At 38.3% G+C, this 18315-nt stretch overlaps 1 protein-coding gene across 5 annotated transcripts in view; it reads right to left on the minus strand.

Moving 5' to 3' along the window:
* LOC113918504 (ceruloplasmin) overlaps window positions 1-18315 on the minus strand; it is a 58102-nt gene that overhangs the window by 24950 nt on the left and 14837 nt on the right. For all 5 annotated transcript variants that reach the window (XM_027586992.2, XM_027586996.2, XM_027586994.2 and 2 more), the window contains 6 exons: window positions 15453-15592; window positions 13712-13864; window positions 11996-12210; window positions 3164-3314; window positions 1715-1927; window positions 390-597 (listed from right to left, as the gene is read on the minus strand). In XM_027586992.2, the coding sequence (XP_027442793.1) occupies window positions 390-597; window positions 1715-1927; window positions 3164-3314; window positions 11996-12210; window positions 13712-13864; window positions 15453-15592 (1080 nt within the window). The remainder of the gene's footprint in view (window positions 1-389; window positions 598-1714; window positions 1928-3163; window positions 3315-11995; window positions 12211-13711; window positions 13865-15452; window positions 15593-18315) is intronic.

Here is an 18315-nt window from a genome sequence, read left to right on the forward strand (position 1 = left end):
TGGAGGAAAAATAAGAGAAGCAGCAAATGGCTGATAAGGAAAATAATATTTTAGCTTTGAATTTAGGCATTAATTTTTGTTCAAGTTTGAAAATCAATAGCAAGATAGGGCACGTGAATATAAGAAGACAATCCAACAGAAAAGAAAGGAAGATGAGTGACTACAAAGAATCAAATGAGACAGATGGAAATTTTCCTGTGAGAAAATTGCGAGAACAGAAATTAATGAGGAGAGGTTCCTGGGAAGCATTTTGTTATTGTTCCATTGTTACTGTTTAATGCAACTGTTTGTTTTTCTAAAATTTAGCATAATTCTTAATTCTCTGAAAGAGAAAACTAAAAAAAAAAACCAAACAAACAAAAACTGGGAATCAGAGTCTGGAGAATTACTTTTGTTCTTGTAGGAGATGCAGCTCCCGTTCCCATTCCCTGCTTGGGGAATAATCCCATTCCATCTCCACTGCTGCGATGTAGTAGGTCCTCTCTGCCAGGTAGAAGCTTGGATCATCAGACTCTTGCTTGCATTTGTTCACCGTGTACTTTTGCTTCATGCCTCCTGTGTAGTGATCGGTTGTCAGGCATTCAACTTCAAAAGTCCCTGGGATGGTAAATAAGAAAGCACATCACTCCTTTGCTCAGCACCTTCTATGGCTCCTCAACTCACTCAGAATCAACACCCAAGTCCTTAACGTGGCTCACCTGGATGATCACATCAGCTACCACTCACTCTGCTCCAGTCACAGAGGCTTCTTTGCTGTTCTTACAACAGGTCAAGTGTGTGCCTGCCTCAGGGCCTTTGCCCTTGCTGTTTCCTCTGCCTGGAACACTCCTCCCCAGAATAGCTACATAGCTCATGTCCTCACTTTATTCAAGCTTCTTGTTAATTGTCACCATCTCAGAGAATTGTTACCCACCTTCCCCCATCAGTTTCCAGCCCCTTTTCCTGCCCTGTTTTCCTTTATAGTACTTATAACCACCATATATATATATGTATATGTATATATATATATATATATACTTGCTTGTCTGTCTCCCTGCGTTAGAATTTCTACTTCACAAGAACAGATGCTTTATGTCTTTTGGTGACTGTTGTATTTATACTTGTCTAATGAATAAAGGAAGAGGTGACAGTGGACTTGTCTTACATTGTAGTGGCATATGATGAACCAGATAAAGCCGGAAGCAAGTTAGTGTGTTTCACGTTTTGGTTAAAGTTCTTGCTTTTTTGTTTCAGTTTGTTTTACTCCCTCAGAACCAGGCCTGCAGAAATCTCTGAGGTTGCATGGCTATCCTTCTAGCATAGGACACTCAACTGCGAACAGCCAACAAGCCAACACTACATGAAGGTTACAGAGAGATGACAGAGCTGTTACAGAAGTCATTCCCTTTCTAGTCTGATTTGCCAGCTATGTTTAAAAGGACCATAACTTAAAAAGAGAGCATCCTGAGGATTCTACTATGTGGAAATGGGAGGAACCACAGTCTACTCTTCACCTGTCACACACCCCCCCCCCCCCCCCCCGCAAATAGGCAGGAAACAGACCTATCTGCCACACACTTAGCTAATAGTGGCCCGGACATGCTCTTCAAGCGAAGGAAGGGCACACACTTGGGGGCTTGGGGAAGGGATGAGTTTATTACCCAACACAGGATTTTAAACCAAAATGACATGAATCCATTCAATGGAGACTTGTCTTGACTTTAAAGAAATGCACCTTCAGCATCAGGCTGCATGAGGAGTGTAACACTTGCTTGAGGGAAGAGGTTTGCTGTGTCTCTTCTTTCTCCTCTTGACAGATATGTGTTTCCGGTAAAGTAAATCCCATGTACATCAGCCTCATTTCCAGCACTGAATAAGTACCACATGACTGAATCTCCTTTGCACATGTTGAGACCAGGCTGATTCCCGTACATGAATCCATTCATGGCTGTAAAAGTTGGGAAATGGTATTTTGAAAGTGGTTTATCATCTGTCCTCCTACATGACAACCTCCCAGATTTTCCAGAACCAACTTTGTTGATCTAATTTTTGAAAGACCCGTTCATGCCTTCCCCTCCCCTTTGTCAGGAGTGTCTCTGCTGTACCCAGCACCCCCAGAGCAGTCCCTGGCTGGAAGCGGACTAGCCACTTCTTAGTTCTCTCAAGAGTCAGATTTATGAGCACCCAAATGAATGAATAATAACAGTTATTCCTGGGCACTGTAGACTGGACACATGTTTGTTGCTCTGGATGGAAAACTCTCCAATTCATCATGAATCATGGGGAGGAGTGAATGCAGGAAGTTTTCTCTCACTGCTGTTACTAATAGGTAATAGTCTTGACTTCTCCAAAATGTAAAAAATGCAAACTCAAAAGGAATGTTACCATGATTGTTACTAGTATTGATTCAATTAAAAAACAACATCAGTTTGTAACACAACTTTACATTTGTTTCCTCTTACTACAGTGATTTTCACATGCAGTCCATTAGCAGTGTGGGTATTTTGAACAATTAGCTCACTGTCTCTAAACCTCTGGAATTACACTGGAAACAAAAGAGAAAATCTGATGCTCGGGTTCAATTAAATAAAAATTTCTGGAGGTTGCCCTGAGCATTTAAAAAATAGTTTTAGCAGTTTTAACAAGACACCCAGGGGATTCTAATTTGTAGTCAAGGGTGAGAATCATTGAAGTTCATTGACGACAGAGAACATATCTTTCTTCATTTTGAATAATAAAATGAGGCTGTCGCTATTAAACCACAGAGAATAGCATCTAATCCAGTAGTTCTCAAACTTACGCATATATCACCTGACGTAGAGGGTTTGTTAAATAGAGATTGCTGGCCCCACCCATAAAGTTTCTGGTTCAGTAGGTAGGAGTTGGGGCCCAAGAATTTGCATTTCTAACAAGTCCCTGCGTCATGCTAAAGCTGCTGATCCAGGGACAACATTTTAAGGACCATGCATCTAATTGATATATTTTATATGTTTTATTATTCTAGATTAAGCAAAATGAAGAATAATTGACTGATACCTTAAATATCAATATTACCCTCAGAGTTGTATTTAATCGTTTGTTGAAAATTAATCAATGGGCAAAGCTATTAGCATTTTGGTTTCATTAAAAGCATTACATGAGCAGTACTGGAGTAACTTAATATTGGCAGATGGTGTATACTTACAGTGCATCTTATTAGATTCCTGAAAGTCTTCATCTTCCTTATTCACCAGATGAGGTGCAGTTGTAAACATTCTAATATTCTCATCCAGGAGTAAACTTTCATTCTCATCAAACACTGTGGGAAACAGGTAGAACTCCTTGTCTACATCTTTCTGTAAATCAAAACAAGAACAATGAGGTGAAGATAGGATAAGTGAAGTAGAAAGACTTCCATGCACACAATACTATTTGGGCACAAACTCACCAAAGGAAGGATAAGAACTTTCCATTCCTCTTTGTAGATGGGTCTCATGAAATAGCCCAGTTGGTTACCAGAGTTTTCATTACTATCTGTGTAGTAGGTTTTTGGTTCAACATGATCTAAGTTTCTCTCTGCACCTACAAGTTCTGACTCCTCTCCCCACCTTCCTGCCAGTCATCTGGACAAACATTCTTACTTCCTCTCCCCTGTCCCTGGTGAAACATAAGCAAGCAGAGATGCTGTCCGGTCTACTGAAATGTTTCAGTAGTTCAGAAGAAGGCAATCAGTCTAAGAAATCAAAGCATATGAGCCCCTGAAAACTAGATCCTCCCTCAAAGAAAAGTTTAGAGATTATTGCATGTCTTTTTTCTGAGATAGATTTTTCTTTCAGAAGAAAAATATTATCAAATTTTTAAAATCCAACAAAAGCAGAGACCTGAAGGTTAGATCCTATTGAAAACTGAATCAGTGATGGAGATAATTTTTTGAAAAATTTATTTATTAGAGACAGCAGAGGGAGGGACAGAGGGAAAGAGAGTCTCAAGCAGACTCTGCGCTGAGCATGGAGTCTGATGCAGGACTCGATCCCATGACCCTGAGATCATGACCTGAGCTGAAACCAAGAATCTGACAATTACCTGACTATACCACCCAGGGGCCGCTGTGATGGAGATAATTTTAAGAAAGCTCCCATAAATCAGAAGAAAAGATTCAAAGATGAAAAATATGTACACAGTAATGATTTCAGAAAAAGAGAAATTATAAAAGGGGGAAACATAATGATAATAAATAATAATGGAAATGTTTACCACCATGAAGAGAAAATTTAGATTCAAAAGCTTCACTGAAAACAAGGTAAAAGTAGTCATAGAGATCTATGCTTAAAAATATTCTGGCAAAATTTTTCAGATTCAGACATAGACAAATCTCTACAATAAGTCATTCTAAAAGTGTTATCACAAACATTGGACTTCTGTAGCACAATAAATATCAGAAGAAGATGGAGTAGCATTTATGTTTTTGAGGGGAAAAGATTACGATAAAAAATTCTATACCTAGCAAAGAACAACAAAAATACATTCTCACATGTGTAGGGATTATAATAGAGGACTGCTCCAGTCACTTGTATTCTGATCTATAGAGAAAACTTCAGTGAAAAGTTTACAGGTCATATTTTCTGATCATAATGCAACAAAACTAAAAAGTACTAATAAAGGAAGATCATATTTGATCCTAATAACTCTTAGAGAGGAAGCAAACATGAATTACTAAGTATTTAGTAAGCAACGTCCATGACAACAAGGCATAATGTATGGAATACACTAAACATATAAACTGAGAGTCTGAAATACTTTTATTTTTTAATTTTTTTACAGAGAGAGAGCTCAACACACACGTGTGCACAGGGGTGGGGGGAGGGGAGAAGCAGAAGGAGAGAGAATCTTAAGCAGGTTGCACTCCCAGTGTAGAGCCTGACTTGAGGCTTGGTCTCATGACCCTGATATCATGACCTGAGTTGAAATCAAGAGTTGGCTGTTTAGCCAACTGAGTCACCCAGGTGCCCCAGAAATACTTTTTATTTTAAGTAAAACCAAATAAAAATAAATGTTTGTAAATATCTGAAAATTTTAGAAAAGTAAAATAAAAAAAGGAGAAAGAAATTAATAAAGGCAAAAGAGGAACTTTTTAATAAATTAGAGCACAAATTAAAATGGTTAAACCTAAAAATGTATTATTTGAAAAGACCAATGAGGGGCGCCTGGGTGGCTCAGTTGGTTAAGTGACTGCCTTCGGCTCAGATCATGATCCTGGAGTCCCCAGATCGAGTCCCGCATCAGGATCCCTGCTCAGTGGGGAGCCTGCTTCTCCGTCTAACCCTCCCCCCTCTCATCTCTCATGTACTCTCTCTCTCATTCTCGCTCTTTCAAATAAATAAATAAATCTTAAAAAAAAAGAAAAGACCAATGAAATACACAAATCTCTGGCAAGTCTAATAAAAGAAAAATGAGAGATAACCCAAATATACCACAATAGAACTGAGAAAGGAATATAACCACATATATGGGGAAGGAAAAAAAGATCATTATGTACAATAATAATAATTCTTCTAAGTTGACTTATAAGAAGGTACCTAAATAGACCAATATCCATAGGTGAAATAAAATGTGATTAAAACATATTTTAATAGACAAAAAAGAAAAAAGAAAAAGTAAAACCCCTAACTACTTCTTTTTAAAAGTCACACTGTTGAAATAATTTTACAGGCAATTTCTTTCAAATCTCTAAGGAGCAGATAATTCCTACTTATTTAAACAGTTCCAGAGTATTCAAAACATGGAACTCTTCCCAATTTATTTAATGAAGATAGTGTAACTATGATATAAGACCTAAGAAAGCACACAGAATCTAAAATAATATAACTTACAGCCTATGTGAGAAATTCTAAATAAAACACTATCAAATTCAATACACAAATATAAGTGAAAAAATATTTTAAAAAACCACAGTGCTCATACCACCAGCATTTTTCACAGAGCTAGAACAAATAATCCTAAAATTTGTATGGAACCCCTGAAGACCCCAAATAGCTAAAGCAATCCTGATCTAGAAAAGCAAAGCTGGAGGCAACACAATTCCAGACTTAAAGCTGTTATTACAAAGCTGTAGTCATCAAGACAGTACTAAACTGGCATAAAAACAGACACACAGGTCAATAGAACAAAATAGAAAACCCAGAATTGGACCCACAGCTATACGGTCAACTAATCTTCGACAAAGCAGGAAAGAATATCCATTGGAGAAAAGACAGTCTCTTCAACAAATGGTCTTGGGAAGGGAAAACTGAACAGCAACATGCAGAAGAATGAATGTTTCTTACATCATATACAAAAATAAATTCAAAATGATGAAAGACCTAAGTGTGAGACAGGAAACCATCAAAATCCTAGAAGAGATCACAGGCAGCAACCTCTTTGACATTGGCTGCAGCAACTTCTTACTAGACACGTTGTTGGAGGCAAGGGAAACAAAAGTAAACATGAACTATTGGGACTTCATCAAGATAAAAAGTTTCTGCACAGTGAAGGAAACAATCAACAAAACTAAAAGGCAAACTACAGAATGGGAGAAGATATTTGGAAATGACATATCTGATAAATCTATAAAGAAGTTATCAAACTCAACACCCAAAAAACAAATAATCCAGTTAAGAAATGGGCGGAAGACATGAATAGTCATTTCTCCAAAGAAGACATACAAATGGCCAACGGACACATGAAAAATGCTTAACATCACGCATCATCAGGGAAATACAAATCAAAACCACCATGAGATATCACCTCACACCTGTCAGAATGGGTAAAATCAACAACACAAGACACAACTGGTGTTGGCAAGGACGCAGAGAAAGGGGAACCCTCCTACACTGTTGGTGGGAATGCAAACTAGAGCAGCCACTCTGGAGAACAGAATGGAGATTTCTCAAAAAGTTAAAAGAAGAATTGCCCTATGATCCAGCAATTGCACTATTAGTTATTTACCCAAAGGATACAAAAATACAGATTCAAAGGGGTACATGCACCCCGAAGTTTATAGCAGCATTATCAATGATAGACAAACTATGGAAAGAGCCCAAATGTCCATCAACTAATGAATGGATAAAGAATAAGTGATAGATGATAGATAGATAGATAGATAGATAGATAGATAGATAGATAGACCTATATCAGAATATTACTCAGCCATTAAAAAGACTGAAATCTTGCCATTTGCAATGACGTGGATAGAGCTAGAGTGTATTATGCTAAGCGAAATAAGTCAGTCAGAGAAAGACAAATACTATATGACTTCCTCATATGTGGAATTTAAGAAACAAACCATATGAACATATTGGGGAGATAGAGATGGAATCGAACCATAAGAGACTCTTAATGATAGAGAACAAACTGAGAGTTGCTGGAGGGAGGTGGGTGGGGGATTGGCTAGATGGGTGATAAGTATTAAGGAGGTCACTTGTGATGAGCACTGAGTGTTGTGGTAAGTGATGAACCACTGAATTCTACTCCTGAAACCAATATTGCCCTGTATGTTCACTAACTAGAATTTAAATAAAAATTTGAAAACAAACAAAAAACCCCACGGCGTTCAAGTAACATTTTTCCCCAGAAGTGCAAGACTGGTTCAACATTAGGAAATACTTAATGTCTTTGGTCATGCCTACAGGTCAAAGGAGAAAAGATATAAAATAATTTTTTAAATAATATTTTTAAATAAATTTTTAAATAAAATTTTAAAATAAAATTATACATTTTGGCACTAGCTATTCCCTCCCCTTTCCCCCAGATCTTTGCAAGGCTTCCTCCTTAAAATTTAGATCTCACCTCAAATATTACATCCACCTTATCTAAACTAGGATTTCTGTTCACTATCCCATTACCCTAAATAGAAATTCCATGTTTGTGGATAGGAAGACTCAATACTGCCAAGTTGTCAGTTCTTCCCAATTCGATCTATAGATTCAATGCAATCCCAATAAAAAACTCAGAAAATTATTTGTGGTTATCAACAAAGTGATTCTAAAGTTTATATGGAGTGGCAAAAGGCCCACAATAGCCAAAATATTATTGAAGAAGAACAAGGTTGGAAGACTATTTCCCAACTTCAAAAATTACTACAACACTACAGCAATCAAGACACTATGGCATTGGCAAAAGAAGACACCAACAGATCAATGGGAAGAATCGAGAGACCAGAAGTAGATTCACATGAATTAAGTCAACTGATCTCTGACAAAGGAGCAAAGGCAATACAGTGGAACAAAGATAGTCTTTTCAACAAATGGTGACATAACAACTGGATGTTTACATGCAAAAAATTAATCTAGACACAGATTTTACACTCTTCACAAAAATTAACTCAAAATGGATCACAAACCTAAATGTAAAATAAATAAAATAAACGTAAAATAAATAAAGCTCCTAAAAGATAACATAAGAAAAATCCAGATGACCTTGGCGATAACTTTTTAGATACACACCAAAGACACAACCTATAAAAGAAATAATTGATAAGCTGGATTTCATTAAAATTACAGTTTATGCTCCATAGAAGATAATGTCCAGAGAAGTGAGAAGACAATCCACAGAATGGGAGAGAATATTTGCAAAAGACATCTGATAAAGAACTGTTATCTAAAATACTAAAGAACTGGGCGCCTGGGTGGCTCAGATGTTTAAGCGTCTTGCCTTCAGCTCAGGTCATGATCCCAGGGTCCTGGGATCGAGTGCCGCATCAGGCTCCCTGCTCCTTGGGAGCCTGCTTCTCCCTCTGCCTCCCTCTCTCTCTGTCTCTCATTAATAAATAAATAGAATCTTAAAAAAAAAATAAAATACTAAAGAACTTTTAAACTCAACATTAAGAAAACAAACAACACAATTAACCTATAGGCAAAGATCTTAGCAGACACCTCACCAAAGAAGATACACAGATGGAAAACAAGCATATGAAAAGATGTTCCACTTCATATATCATTAGGGAAATGCACATTAAAACAACCGTGGGGTACCACTACACACCAATCGGAATGACCAAAATCTGGAACACTGACCACACCAGATGCTGGCAAAGATGTGGAACAACAGGACCTCCTGTTCATTTCTAATGGGAATACAAAATGGTATAGCCATTTTGGAAGACAGTTTGGTGTTCTCTTACAAATGAAATACACTTTTACCATACAGTCTAGCAATTGGTCTCCTTGGTATTTGCCCAAAGGGGCTGAAAACTTATGTCTACACAAAACTCTGCACGTGGATACTTATGGCAGCTTTATGCATAACTGCCAAAACTTGGAAGTAACCAAGATGTTCTCCAGTTAGGTGAATGGATAAGCAATTTGGTACATTCAGACAATGGAACATGATTCAGCACTAAAAAAGAATGAACTATTGAGCTGTGAAAAGACTTGGAGGAAACTTAAATGTGTATTACCAAGTGAAAGAGGCCAGTCTGAAAAGGTTACATACTGTATGATTCTAACTATAAAACATTCTGGAAAAAAGGCAAAACTATAAAACATTAAAAAGACCAGTGGTTACCGGGGGTTAGGGGAGTAGGGGATAAACTGGTGGAACACAGGATTTTTAGGGCAGTGAAAATATTCTATATGATACCATAATGGTGGATACTTTCATTATACATTTGTCTACACCCATAGAATGTAAACACCAAGAGTGAACCCTAGTGTAAACTATGGACTTTGGATGATAACAATCTGTCATTGTAGATTCATCAGTTGTAACACATGCACCCCTCTGTTGGAAATGTTGATATTGGGAGAGGCTGGGTGGAGCGGGGGTGGGGGCTGGAGGGGGGTGGGGGGGTGGGGGGTAGGGGATATATGGGAAATCTCTACTTTCTTCTTAATTTTGCTGTTAACCTTAAAGGGCTCAGAAAAATTAAGTTGACAAAAATAATAATGAAAAAAATTAAAAATAAACTGTAAAGCTAAAAATGAAAGGTGCTGGTAGTAAGGGAATAGGTGACAGGGGAGAAAGGATAGGAGCTAGACTTCTTTGAATATGCCTCTTTTTGTAGATTTGATGTTGGAACCAGGTAAATATTTTACATTATTATAAAATAATATTACAATTTTAAAGGCAATCCCTAAAAGAAATAGAAATAAAATTAATTAAATAAACCTGTGTATCTGGTGGGTGGCAAAACTACACAGAGAGGAACTATTCCCAGTGACTTTAACTTTGTAATTTGACTGAACATCCCTAGTGGGATCTATTCTAAGGACAAAAAGGGCTGCCAACAAATCTTAAATTGTTTTCAGTAATTATATTGCTGGCTGTAGTGTTGTAATTGTGATTCTGAGGCTGTTGTATGTATGTTGTGTGATGAATTGAGTGAATGTTTATGTTGGTATCATTGAGAACTAAGATTTTTCAGTGTAGCTGAAGGGAGATACAGATGTAAGATTAATAAAGTTAAGTAAAAAACAATAAGAATCCTTAGACCTGCCTTTGAATGGAAGGTATCAGTATGAACTCATGATTAATTTTATCTTAAAAAATTTCCTTCTCCAGTTCTGTCCATTGAAAAGGCCTAGAAACAATGATGAAGCCAATAGAAATGAGTGAGTACCCATAGTGCCCAGATTGTTGTTCTAAAAATAATTTCTTCCTGAAAAGAACTAGGGCTTCTTGGGAGAAATGGCTGATTTCAGGTCTGGCTCAAAAAGTGTGTAATATGAACTTAAAATAGCTTTTTATACCAAAAGTCAAGGAAGCTTCAAAGACTATCAAGTTCATGTAAAAATGAAGGAATCAACCTGAACAAATCCTCTTAGTAGCAAAAAATAGGTAAGATATTTGGGGCATCAATAGGGATAATGTCAATGAATTCAAACACACCAAATATTCTTAAATCCATGACGTCACAATAGCACTTAACAAAAAAATAAATTATTAAGAATCTTTGAAGTATGTTAGAGAACTATTACTTTGAAAACTTGTAAATAAAGGGAAAGAATCAAGCATTTGTCATTCCTTTCTTATAGAATATGTACCTCAGGCTAACCAAATAATCCATTAAGGGAAGTTTCTGTTTAAGGAAGTATACTGGCTAATAAATAAAGAAGAATGATGAGATCAGGATGTTACTATTGTGCAATCCCTGATTAGTTTATGAATCTGGGAAATGGTTCTCAGGGGCTGACAACATTCCCAACTATATAGTATATATTCTCTGATAGAAGTACCCAGTACTACACATGAAGTAGTATTGAAAAAAAGAATCTAACCTGAATTTGATCAGACCTATAGATCTAGCTACTGATTTATAGGAAATTGAGAGAAAGAGGAAGAAACTTTCTTGCTGAATGACACCCCAGGAATACGAACAGTAAATCCAGGTGTGGGAAACTTCCATAGGATAGATGACCCTTGAGACAGAAAAACGCAAGGAAATAACCTTGAGAAACACAACAACTGGTTGCAATGAGTGTCATTTTTTGGGTACTGATTCAAACAACAAACTTGAAACAATTAAGAGGCAGCTGGGAAAAGGGAAACATTAATTGGAAATGTGATGATAAAATTTGATTAAAAATTGATGATACTAACATTATTATGATGATGATTCTAAGGTATGATAATTATATTGAAGGCATTTTTTTAAAGAGCCCTTATCTTTTAAAGGCCCACATTACAATACTTAGAGATAAAAACTTGATGGAGTTATTTCTCTTTTCTAGTCAAATGGTCATTTCCTCCTTTCTAAAAATGCTTTAAACAATACTTTCCTTAGTGAATGTTGAGGGACCGATTATTTTTTATTTGTGTGTTGAAGTCTAAATGTATCATAAAAGACCTTGGGTTTCAAGGAAAGTCTGTTCCAACTCATCTTGAAATAATCATGTTAGCCAGAGAACCTCTGCATAGTAGAGCTCTTATGAGCTGGAGAAAAATTTGTAATAAACAGTATGTGTGTTAAATCCTCACTGTCTCAAAACCCAGAATTTTCCTTATAATAATGATAATTCAAAGGGATCAGGAAATCATTTATATTTTCCCTCATTGGACTCACCAGTCTCCCATTTGCATGTAAACTTCCTTTCTTGCATATTTTCATTGGCCCGATAAGCCCAGTGAATATATCTTTGGTGGGATCCACAGCAGAATAATACATCTTAGATAGACAGACAGGATCTTTGTAAGTGGGTCCCACTTCTTCGGGGACAGTCCATTCGTAGGTGAATGTTTGTTTGGGTGCTACGTGTGAAGCTGAAGGAGAAGGCACACCTGTGAGAAATGTCACATTGGAGAGGTTAAGTATGCTTTCTAATGTGGTCAGTTGAGCCACCAAGTGGACTGAGTTTCGTCTGAGACAACCCATTTCTCAGTTCCTTTTTATGAATTAGAATGAAACCCTACTTGAATGACATCCCCTTGTGCTCCTGTGTCAGGTCACGGATGGGTGTGATTTCCTTCAGGAAGCCTCCTCTTAACCAGTCTGTGGTTGGTGCCTGCTATGGTCCAAATGTTTGTGTCCTCCTAGAATTCACATACTGGAATCCTAATGCCCAATGAGATAGTCTTAGAAGGTGGGGCCTTTGGGGGGTGATTAAACCATGAGACTGGGGCTCCCCTAAATGGGATTAGGGCCCTTACAAGAGAGATCCCACAAAGCTCCCTAACCCCTGCTATCATGTGAGAACACAGCAAGAAGTCTGAGACCCAGAAAAGGGTCCTCATCCAACCATGCTGGCCCTCTGATATTGGACTTTCAGTTTCCAAAACTGTGAGAAATAAATTTCTGTTGTTTATAAGACACCCAGTCTGTGGGTTACAGCAGCCCAAACAGACTAAGACAGGGCTGCTCTCACAGTCCCTGATGATGTCCCCAGCACTTTTCATGTTAGATTATGTGTATTTCCCCACAAATAGAACGTAACCTTCCTGAAGCAAGCATTGTCTCTATATTTCCTTTGCTAGAACAACACCTGAAAAGAGGGGGTAATCCATACATTTTCTATTGAACACAACTGAATTGAAAATAACTGCAGAACTAGAAGGAAACTGCACATGATCCCGTTCAAATATCCTGATTTTATACTTGGGGAAACTGAGACCAGAAACAGTGAATAACTTGCCCACAGTCACGCTGCAAGAAGTGGCAAAGGCACTCATCTTCGTCGGTCACCCTGACATATAAAAGTACCCAAATGCATGCATAAAATGGAATATTTGTGTTATTAAAGTTATATTAAAATGCTTATAATGCTAAGGAAGCAAACTCAGTACAAAAACACAATGACCAGTAGTATATACTATGCTCTCAACTACATTCAAAATATATATTACATGTACACAGATGGAAGAGTGGGGGGTTATATAAGAATATAATAGGGGTTATCTATAGAACCGTAGATAATATTTTTGGCTGTACCTTTTTATATTTTTCCAATATTCTAAAATGAGCATCTAATCTTGTAATTGCAAGAACATTTTTCAAATCTAAAAGTCACCCAAATCGTACTCCAGAAATGTATAATTGATATAATCCCAATAAGTTACTACCAGCATTGTCAAAGATCATCCAATTAAGGCAGGACAAAATTCCATACACCAGTTGGAAATGGAAGGAGAAGATGTGTCCTTGCTTCCTGGTGTGATGTCTAAGAATGATATACGAGCGGTTTCCTTGGAAGTTCCCGCCTTCAGTTTTTGCAGGGCAGTTTTCCCTGGCTGACCAGCACAGTGGATTCTTAAATGTTGTGTGGTTACAGAAGGTGGTACTCACTTCCACTCAGGGGGTTGTGAACTGAGGTATAGTATGTGCCCTCGTTGTTCTTACTGACCCTCACCCCAGTTGGCTCAATGCTGAGGGGATATGCTCCTCTGTTATGGAAAGTGACTCTGATCGTATCTCCTACCTCTGCCCAAATGACAGGACCTAGGGACAAAGAGAGCATTGTTAGTCTTCCTTGGTATATGACATACAGAATACATAAGACAGTTGTTTGGCTTGTCCTTTGGCAGAAACTGCTGGAAGCAACATCTTATTTATGGCAAATGGAACATCTTTTTTTTTTTTTGAAGTCTGGTATCAACTTGACGTGGCAAAGCTGGAAAGAGATAAGAAGGGCTTTTTGATTTAACTTCAGGTTAAGGAAATTTGTTAGCATTTTGATCCCAGTCGGTTCACCAGCTTTATACATTGACAAGAAACTATCCAGCGTCTATACTCTCCTTACCCTAGCCTTCTGTTGGCCAGAAGTGTGATATTTGTCCCAGGAGTCAGGGGGCTGCTAGTTAAACCTTGAGCACCCAAAGAGGGTAAGTTAAATGGTCTTGGATGTGAAGAGTAACATTTTTGTGGATTTTCCGTCACAAAAATCAATATTGTTACCAAATATAGAATAGAAACATAGATATATAGTACATATTTTATGGAATATATAAAATGATATTTATTGAGAGCTTCTCATGTGCTTTTCTGAGTGTTTATGTGTATTAACTCCTTTAATCCTTACAGCATCTTTATGAGTTAAGGACTGTTATTGTTATTTTTTTTAAAGATTTATTTATTTATATGAGAGAGAGAAAGAGAGAGAGAGAACGCGTGGCAGGGGAGCAGAGGGAGAAAGAAAGAGAAGCAGACTCCCCGCTGAGCACGGAGCCCAATGCAGGGCTGGATTCCACAGCCCTGAGATCATGACCGGAGCCGAAACCAAGAGTCAGACGCTTAACTGACTGAGCCGCCCAGGTGCCCCAGGACTGTTATTGTTATTATTGTTCCCGTTTTACAGAAAGAGAACAGGCATAGCAAACTAAGTACTCAGAGGTCACACAGCTAATAGGTGAGGAGTGAGGCTAGTCTGAAGCCAGACTCTGTGTGCTCACCCACTATATTCTGTCTGAAGGTCTGAGTGAGAACAGGTCTCTGGGCTGTGCACAAGGCTCTAAGATTGACCCAGCCTTCCTCATTAGTAGCCTGGATTTTATTTCCAGGGGAATGTAATTCAGCTAAGAATAGAGGCTAACACCTCTGCTGTCTATTTAAACCAAGCCATAAACACAATTCTCCTTACCTCTTTTTTTTTTAAAGATTTTATTTATTTATTTGAGAGAGAGAGACAGAAATCGCAACAGAGAGCAAGAGTGAGGAGGAGAGGGAGAAGGAGACTCCCCACTGAGCAGGGAGCCCGATGTGGGGCTCGATCCCAGGACCCTGGGATCATGACCTGAGCCAAAGGCGGATGTTAATCGACTGAGCCACCCAGGCGCCCCTCTCCTTACCTCTTGAAGAAAAAAAAAAAAACATCATTTGAAGTCAGCAGAGTTTTCAGTGATGAAGATTTACTATTGGTAATTTACACTGGAAAAGTAATTAGCTGCTACCTTTAGTTATTGAATGACCTTCCACGTCCCTAGTTTCTATGTCGAAATCATACTGCGGGTCCTGAAGTTTCTGTTCTTTCTGAGACAGAAAGAGTACAGGACAAGGGTACAACAGTCACAAATATTCTGCATGGACTTACCCAGGAGGCCAAGATGTTCCTCTTCAGGGCCTCTCTTCTTTTGATTTGTGAAGGAAGCATCTGTGTATTCACGATAAACCAGCTTTTTATAAGATCCTCCAATTCTTGTAGAACCCTGTTCAAAAAATACCTCTGAAGCACTGCCAAAAGAAAAAGGGTTTATCACTGGAGTTGAAAGCAGAACAGAAAGCAGGCATTCACATAGGACAAATTTAAGAGCAAAATTATGGCCAGTGCTCAAAGGTAATTCTTATTTATGATTTGCCAAATATTCAAATGGAAGCAGATGGTATTAGGCACGTCATAGAAGGATGTTCAATTAATGAGTGGGGTATCATGGTATGGAGGTTTCACCTTTTCAAGTGAAGTGAAAAATTGTAAGATGGCCCATGTCAACTCCTGATAGTTATTAATTGTTCTACAATAGAATCTTTTTAACAAATTATGAAACGTTTAAAAATACAGTAACTACTGTTTATTGCATATCAGCACCAGTCAGGTACTTAGGAGCTTTCATTTGTTATCTGAAACTCACATGATAAGGCAACAAAGTTGGCATTATTCTCCCCATTTTACAAATGAAGAAATTAAATTTCAGAAAGGCATTTGACTTGCCAAAGTCATTCCATTCATCTCTTCTCCCATTGATGAATGTATTGGACACCTGCTTTTTGCCAGGAAACTTGTTACATGTTGATGGCATAACCATAAGCAAGCTGGACCCATCCCTGTCCACAAGGACTTTACACCGATCAGAGAAGACAGACTATGAACCGATCAACATAATAACATGCAATAAGCACAGGGCATTATGGAGCAGTTCTCCTGGGCTTGGAGGAAGTGGTGGGAAGAGGCCCCAAAGGCATTCCAAAGAAAGTGATTTTTCAAAATTATCTAGAGGAGAGTCAAGTTAAAAAAGATGAAGTATATGTGGTGGGGAGAATGGAGAGGGTGTTTACAAAGAGGAAATACCCTATGGAAGGCTTGGAGGAAAGAGTGAATACAGCACGTTTTACAAAATATGACAGGAGCATAGTGTACAGGGAAGGACAAACAAGAGAGAAAGAGGCAGAAGAGAGAGAAGGAGGCTTGGGGAGATGGCGTGCAGCAGGACCTAGTTAAAGTTTCAGTGCTCCATCCCAGAGCAGTAGGAAAGCTTTGAAAGATGTGAGCACTCAGGATCATCCCTCAGGTGGGGAAAAGTAGATAACTGTTGGAGACATTTAGGATACGATGAGGCAGTACCTGATAAGGAGGGAAGGAGGGAGTGGTGAAGTGGGGAGTCAGGGATGTTACTCAGGTTTTGGGCTTGACTGATGATGCATAGTGATACTATCCACCGAGAGGAGGAAGCTCAGCTATCTGGGGGGAGACCATAGGTTCAGATTTGGACATACTGATTTAGAGGGCCTCATCCAAATGGGGTGTCTCTTAAGCAATTTGAAATGCAAATCTACAATTTACAAGAGCCTTCTGGGCTGAGATGCAGCTTTGGAGTCATTGCATCTGGACGTCAGTGTAGACTGGGACTTAAATTTCTGCTTCAGTACTCACAGACCCAGCTGTGATTCCAACAGGTTTCCCACGGGTACCATCCTCTGATGAAGGCTTGTTACAGTCTTGTACCCGGAAAAAGGCCTGGAGACCAGCTGAAAACCACAGGCCCAGCTACTGAGCAGTTGTGTGTCATTGAGTCAGTTACCTGACCTTTCCAAGTAGCTGGGTGGCAAATAGCTCTCTTAGTAGGTGAGGTCTGAGTAGAGATTTGAAGCAGGGCTGTGGCATAATCTCATCAACATTTTCAGAAAGCTTACTTTGGGTGTTTTTTGGAGGATGGACAGTAGGAAAGGAAGACTGAGCAGGGAAGAATGGCTAGGAGGCTCTGGAAGGCACTGGACATGGACAGGAGTAGTTTCTGTGAATCAAAGGACACTATCAAGAGAGTGAAAAGAAAACCTATAGAATGGGAGAAAATATTTGCAAACCATATATCTGATAAGAGGTTAATATCCAGAATATATAAAGAAGTCATAGACTTTAACAACCACCACCAGCAGAAACAAAAACAAACAACCCAATTCAGCAATGGGATAAGGACTTGAACAGATATTTCGCCAAATCACCAACAAGAACATGAAAAGATGCTCAACATCACTAATTAGGAAAATGCAGGTCAAAACCACAATAAGATACAACTTCACACCCAATAAGATGCCTATTATAGAAAAATGGAAAATAAATATTGGTAAGGATGCGGAGAAATTGGAACCCTTGTACATTACTGGTGGGAATGTAAAATGGTACAGCCACTGTGGAAAAAAGTAAGGCTGTTCCTCAAAAAATTAAAAATACAATTGTCACATGACTGAGCAATTCCATTCCTAGGTATGTACACAAAAGAATTGGAAGCAAGGATGTAAACAATACTTGTCCTTCCATGTTCAGAGTTGCATTAGTCACAATAGCCAAAAAGTGGAAACAACCCAAATTTTCATCAACGGGTGGATAAATAAAACACGGTAATGCATAAAATGGAATATTATTGAGCCTCAAAGAGGAACGAATGCTACGAAGTGGATGAACCGTAAAAACATGATGCTAAGTGAAATAAGCCAGACAAAAAAGGACAAATACTGCACTATGTCCCTTGTATTAAGTGCCCAGAATAGGCAAATTCATGGAGACAGAAAGTAGAAGTTATCAGGGATTGGAAAGCTACTGTTTAATGGATACAGACTTTCTATTCAGAATGATGACAAAGTTCTGGAAATGGATAGTGTGGATGACGGTACAACTTTGTGAATGTACTTAACGCTGCTGGATTGCACAATGCTGTATTTTCTTTTCTTTTCTCTTTAATTAA

Source organism: Zalophus californianus, chromosome 1 (genome assembly GCF_009762305.2).
Source record: "Zalophus californianus isolate mZalCal1 chromosome 1, mZalCal1.pri.v2, whole genome shotgun sequence".
NCBI classification, from domain to species: Eukaryota; Metazoa; Chordata; class Mammalia; order Carnivora; family Otariidae; genus Zalophus; species Zalophus californianus.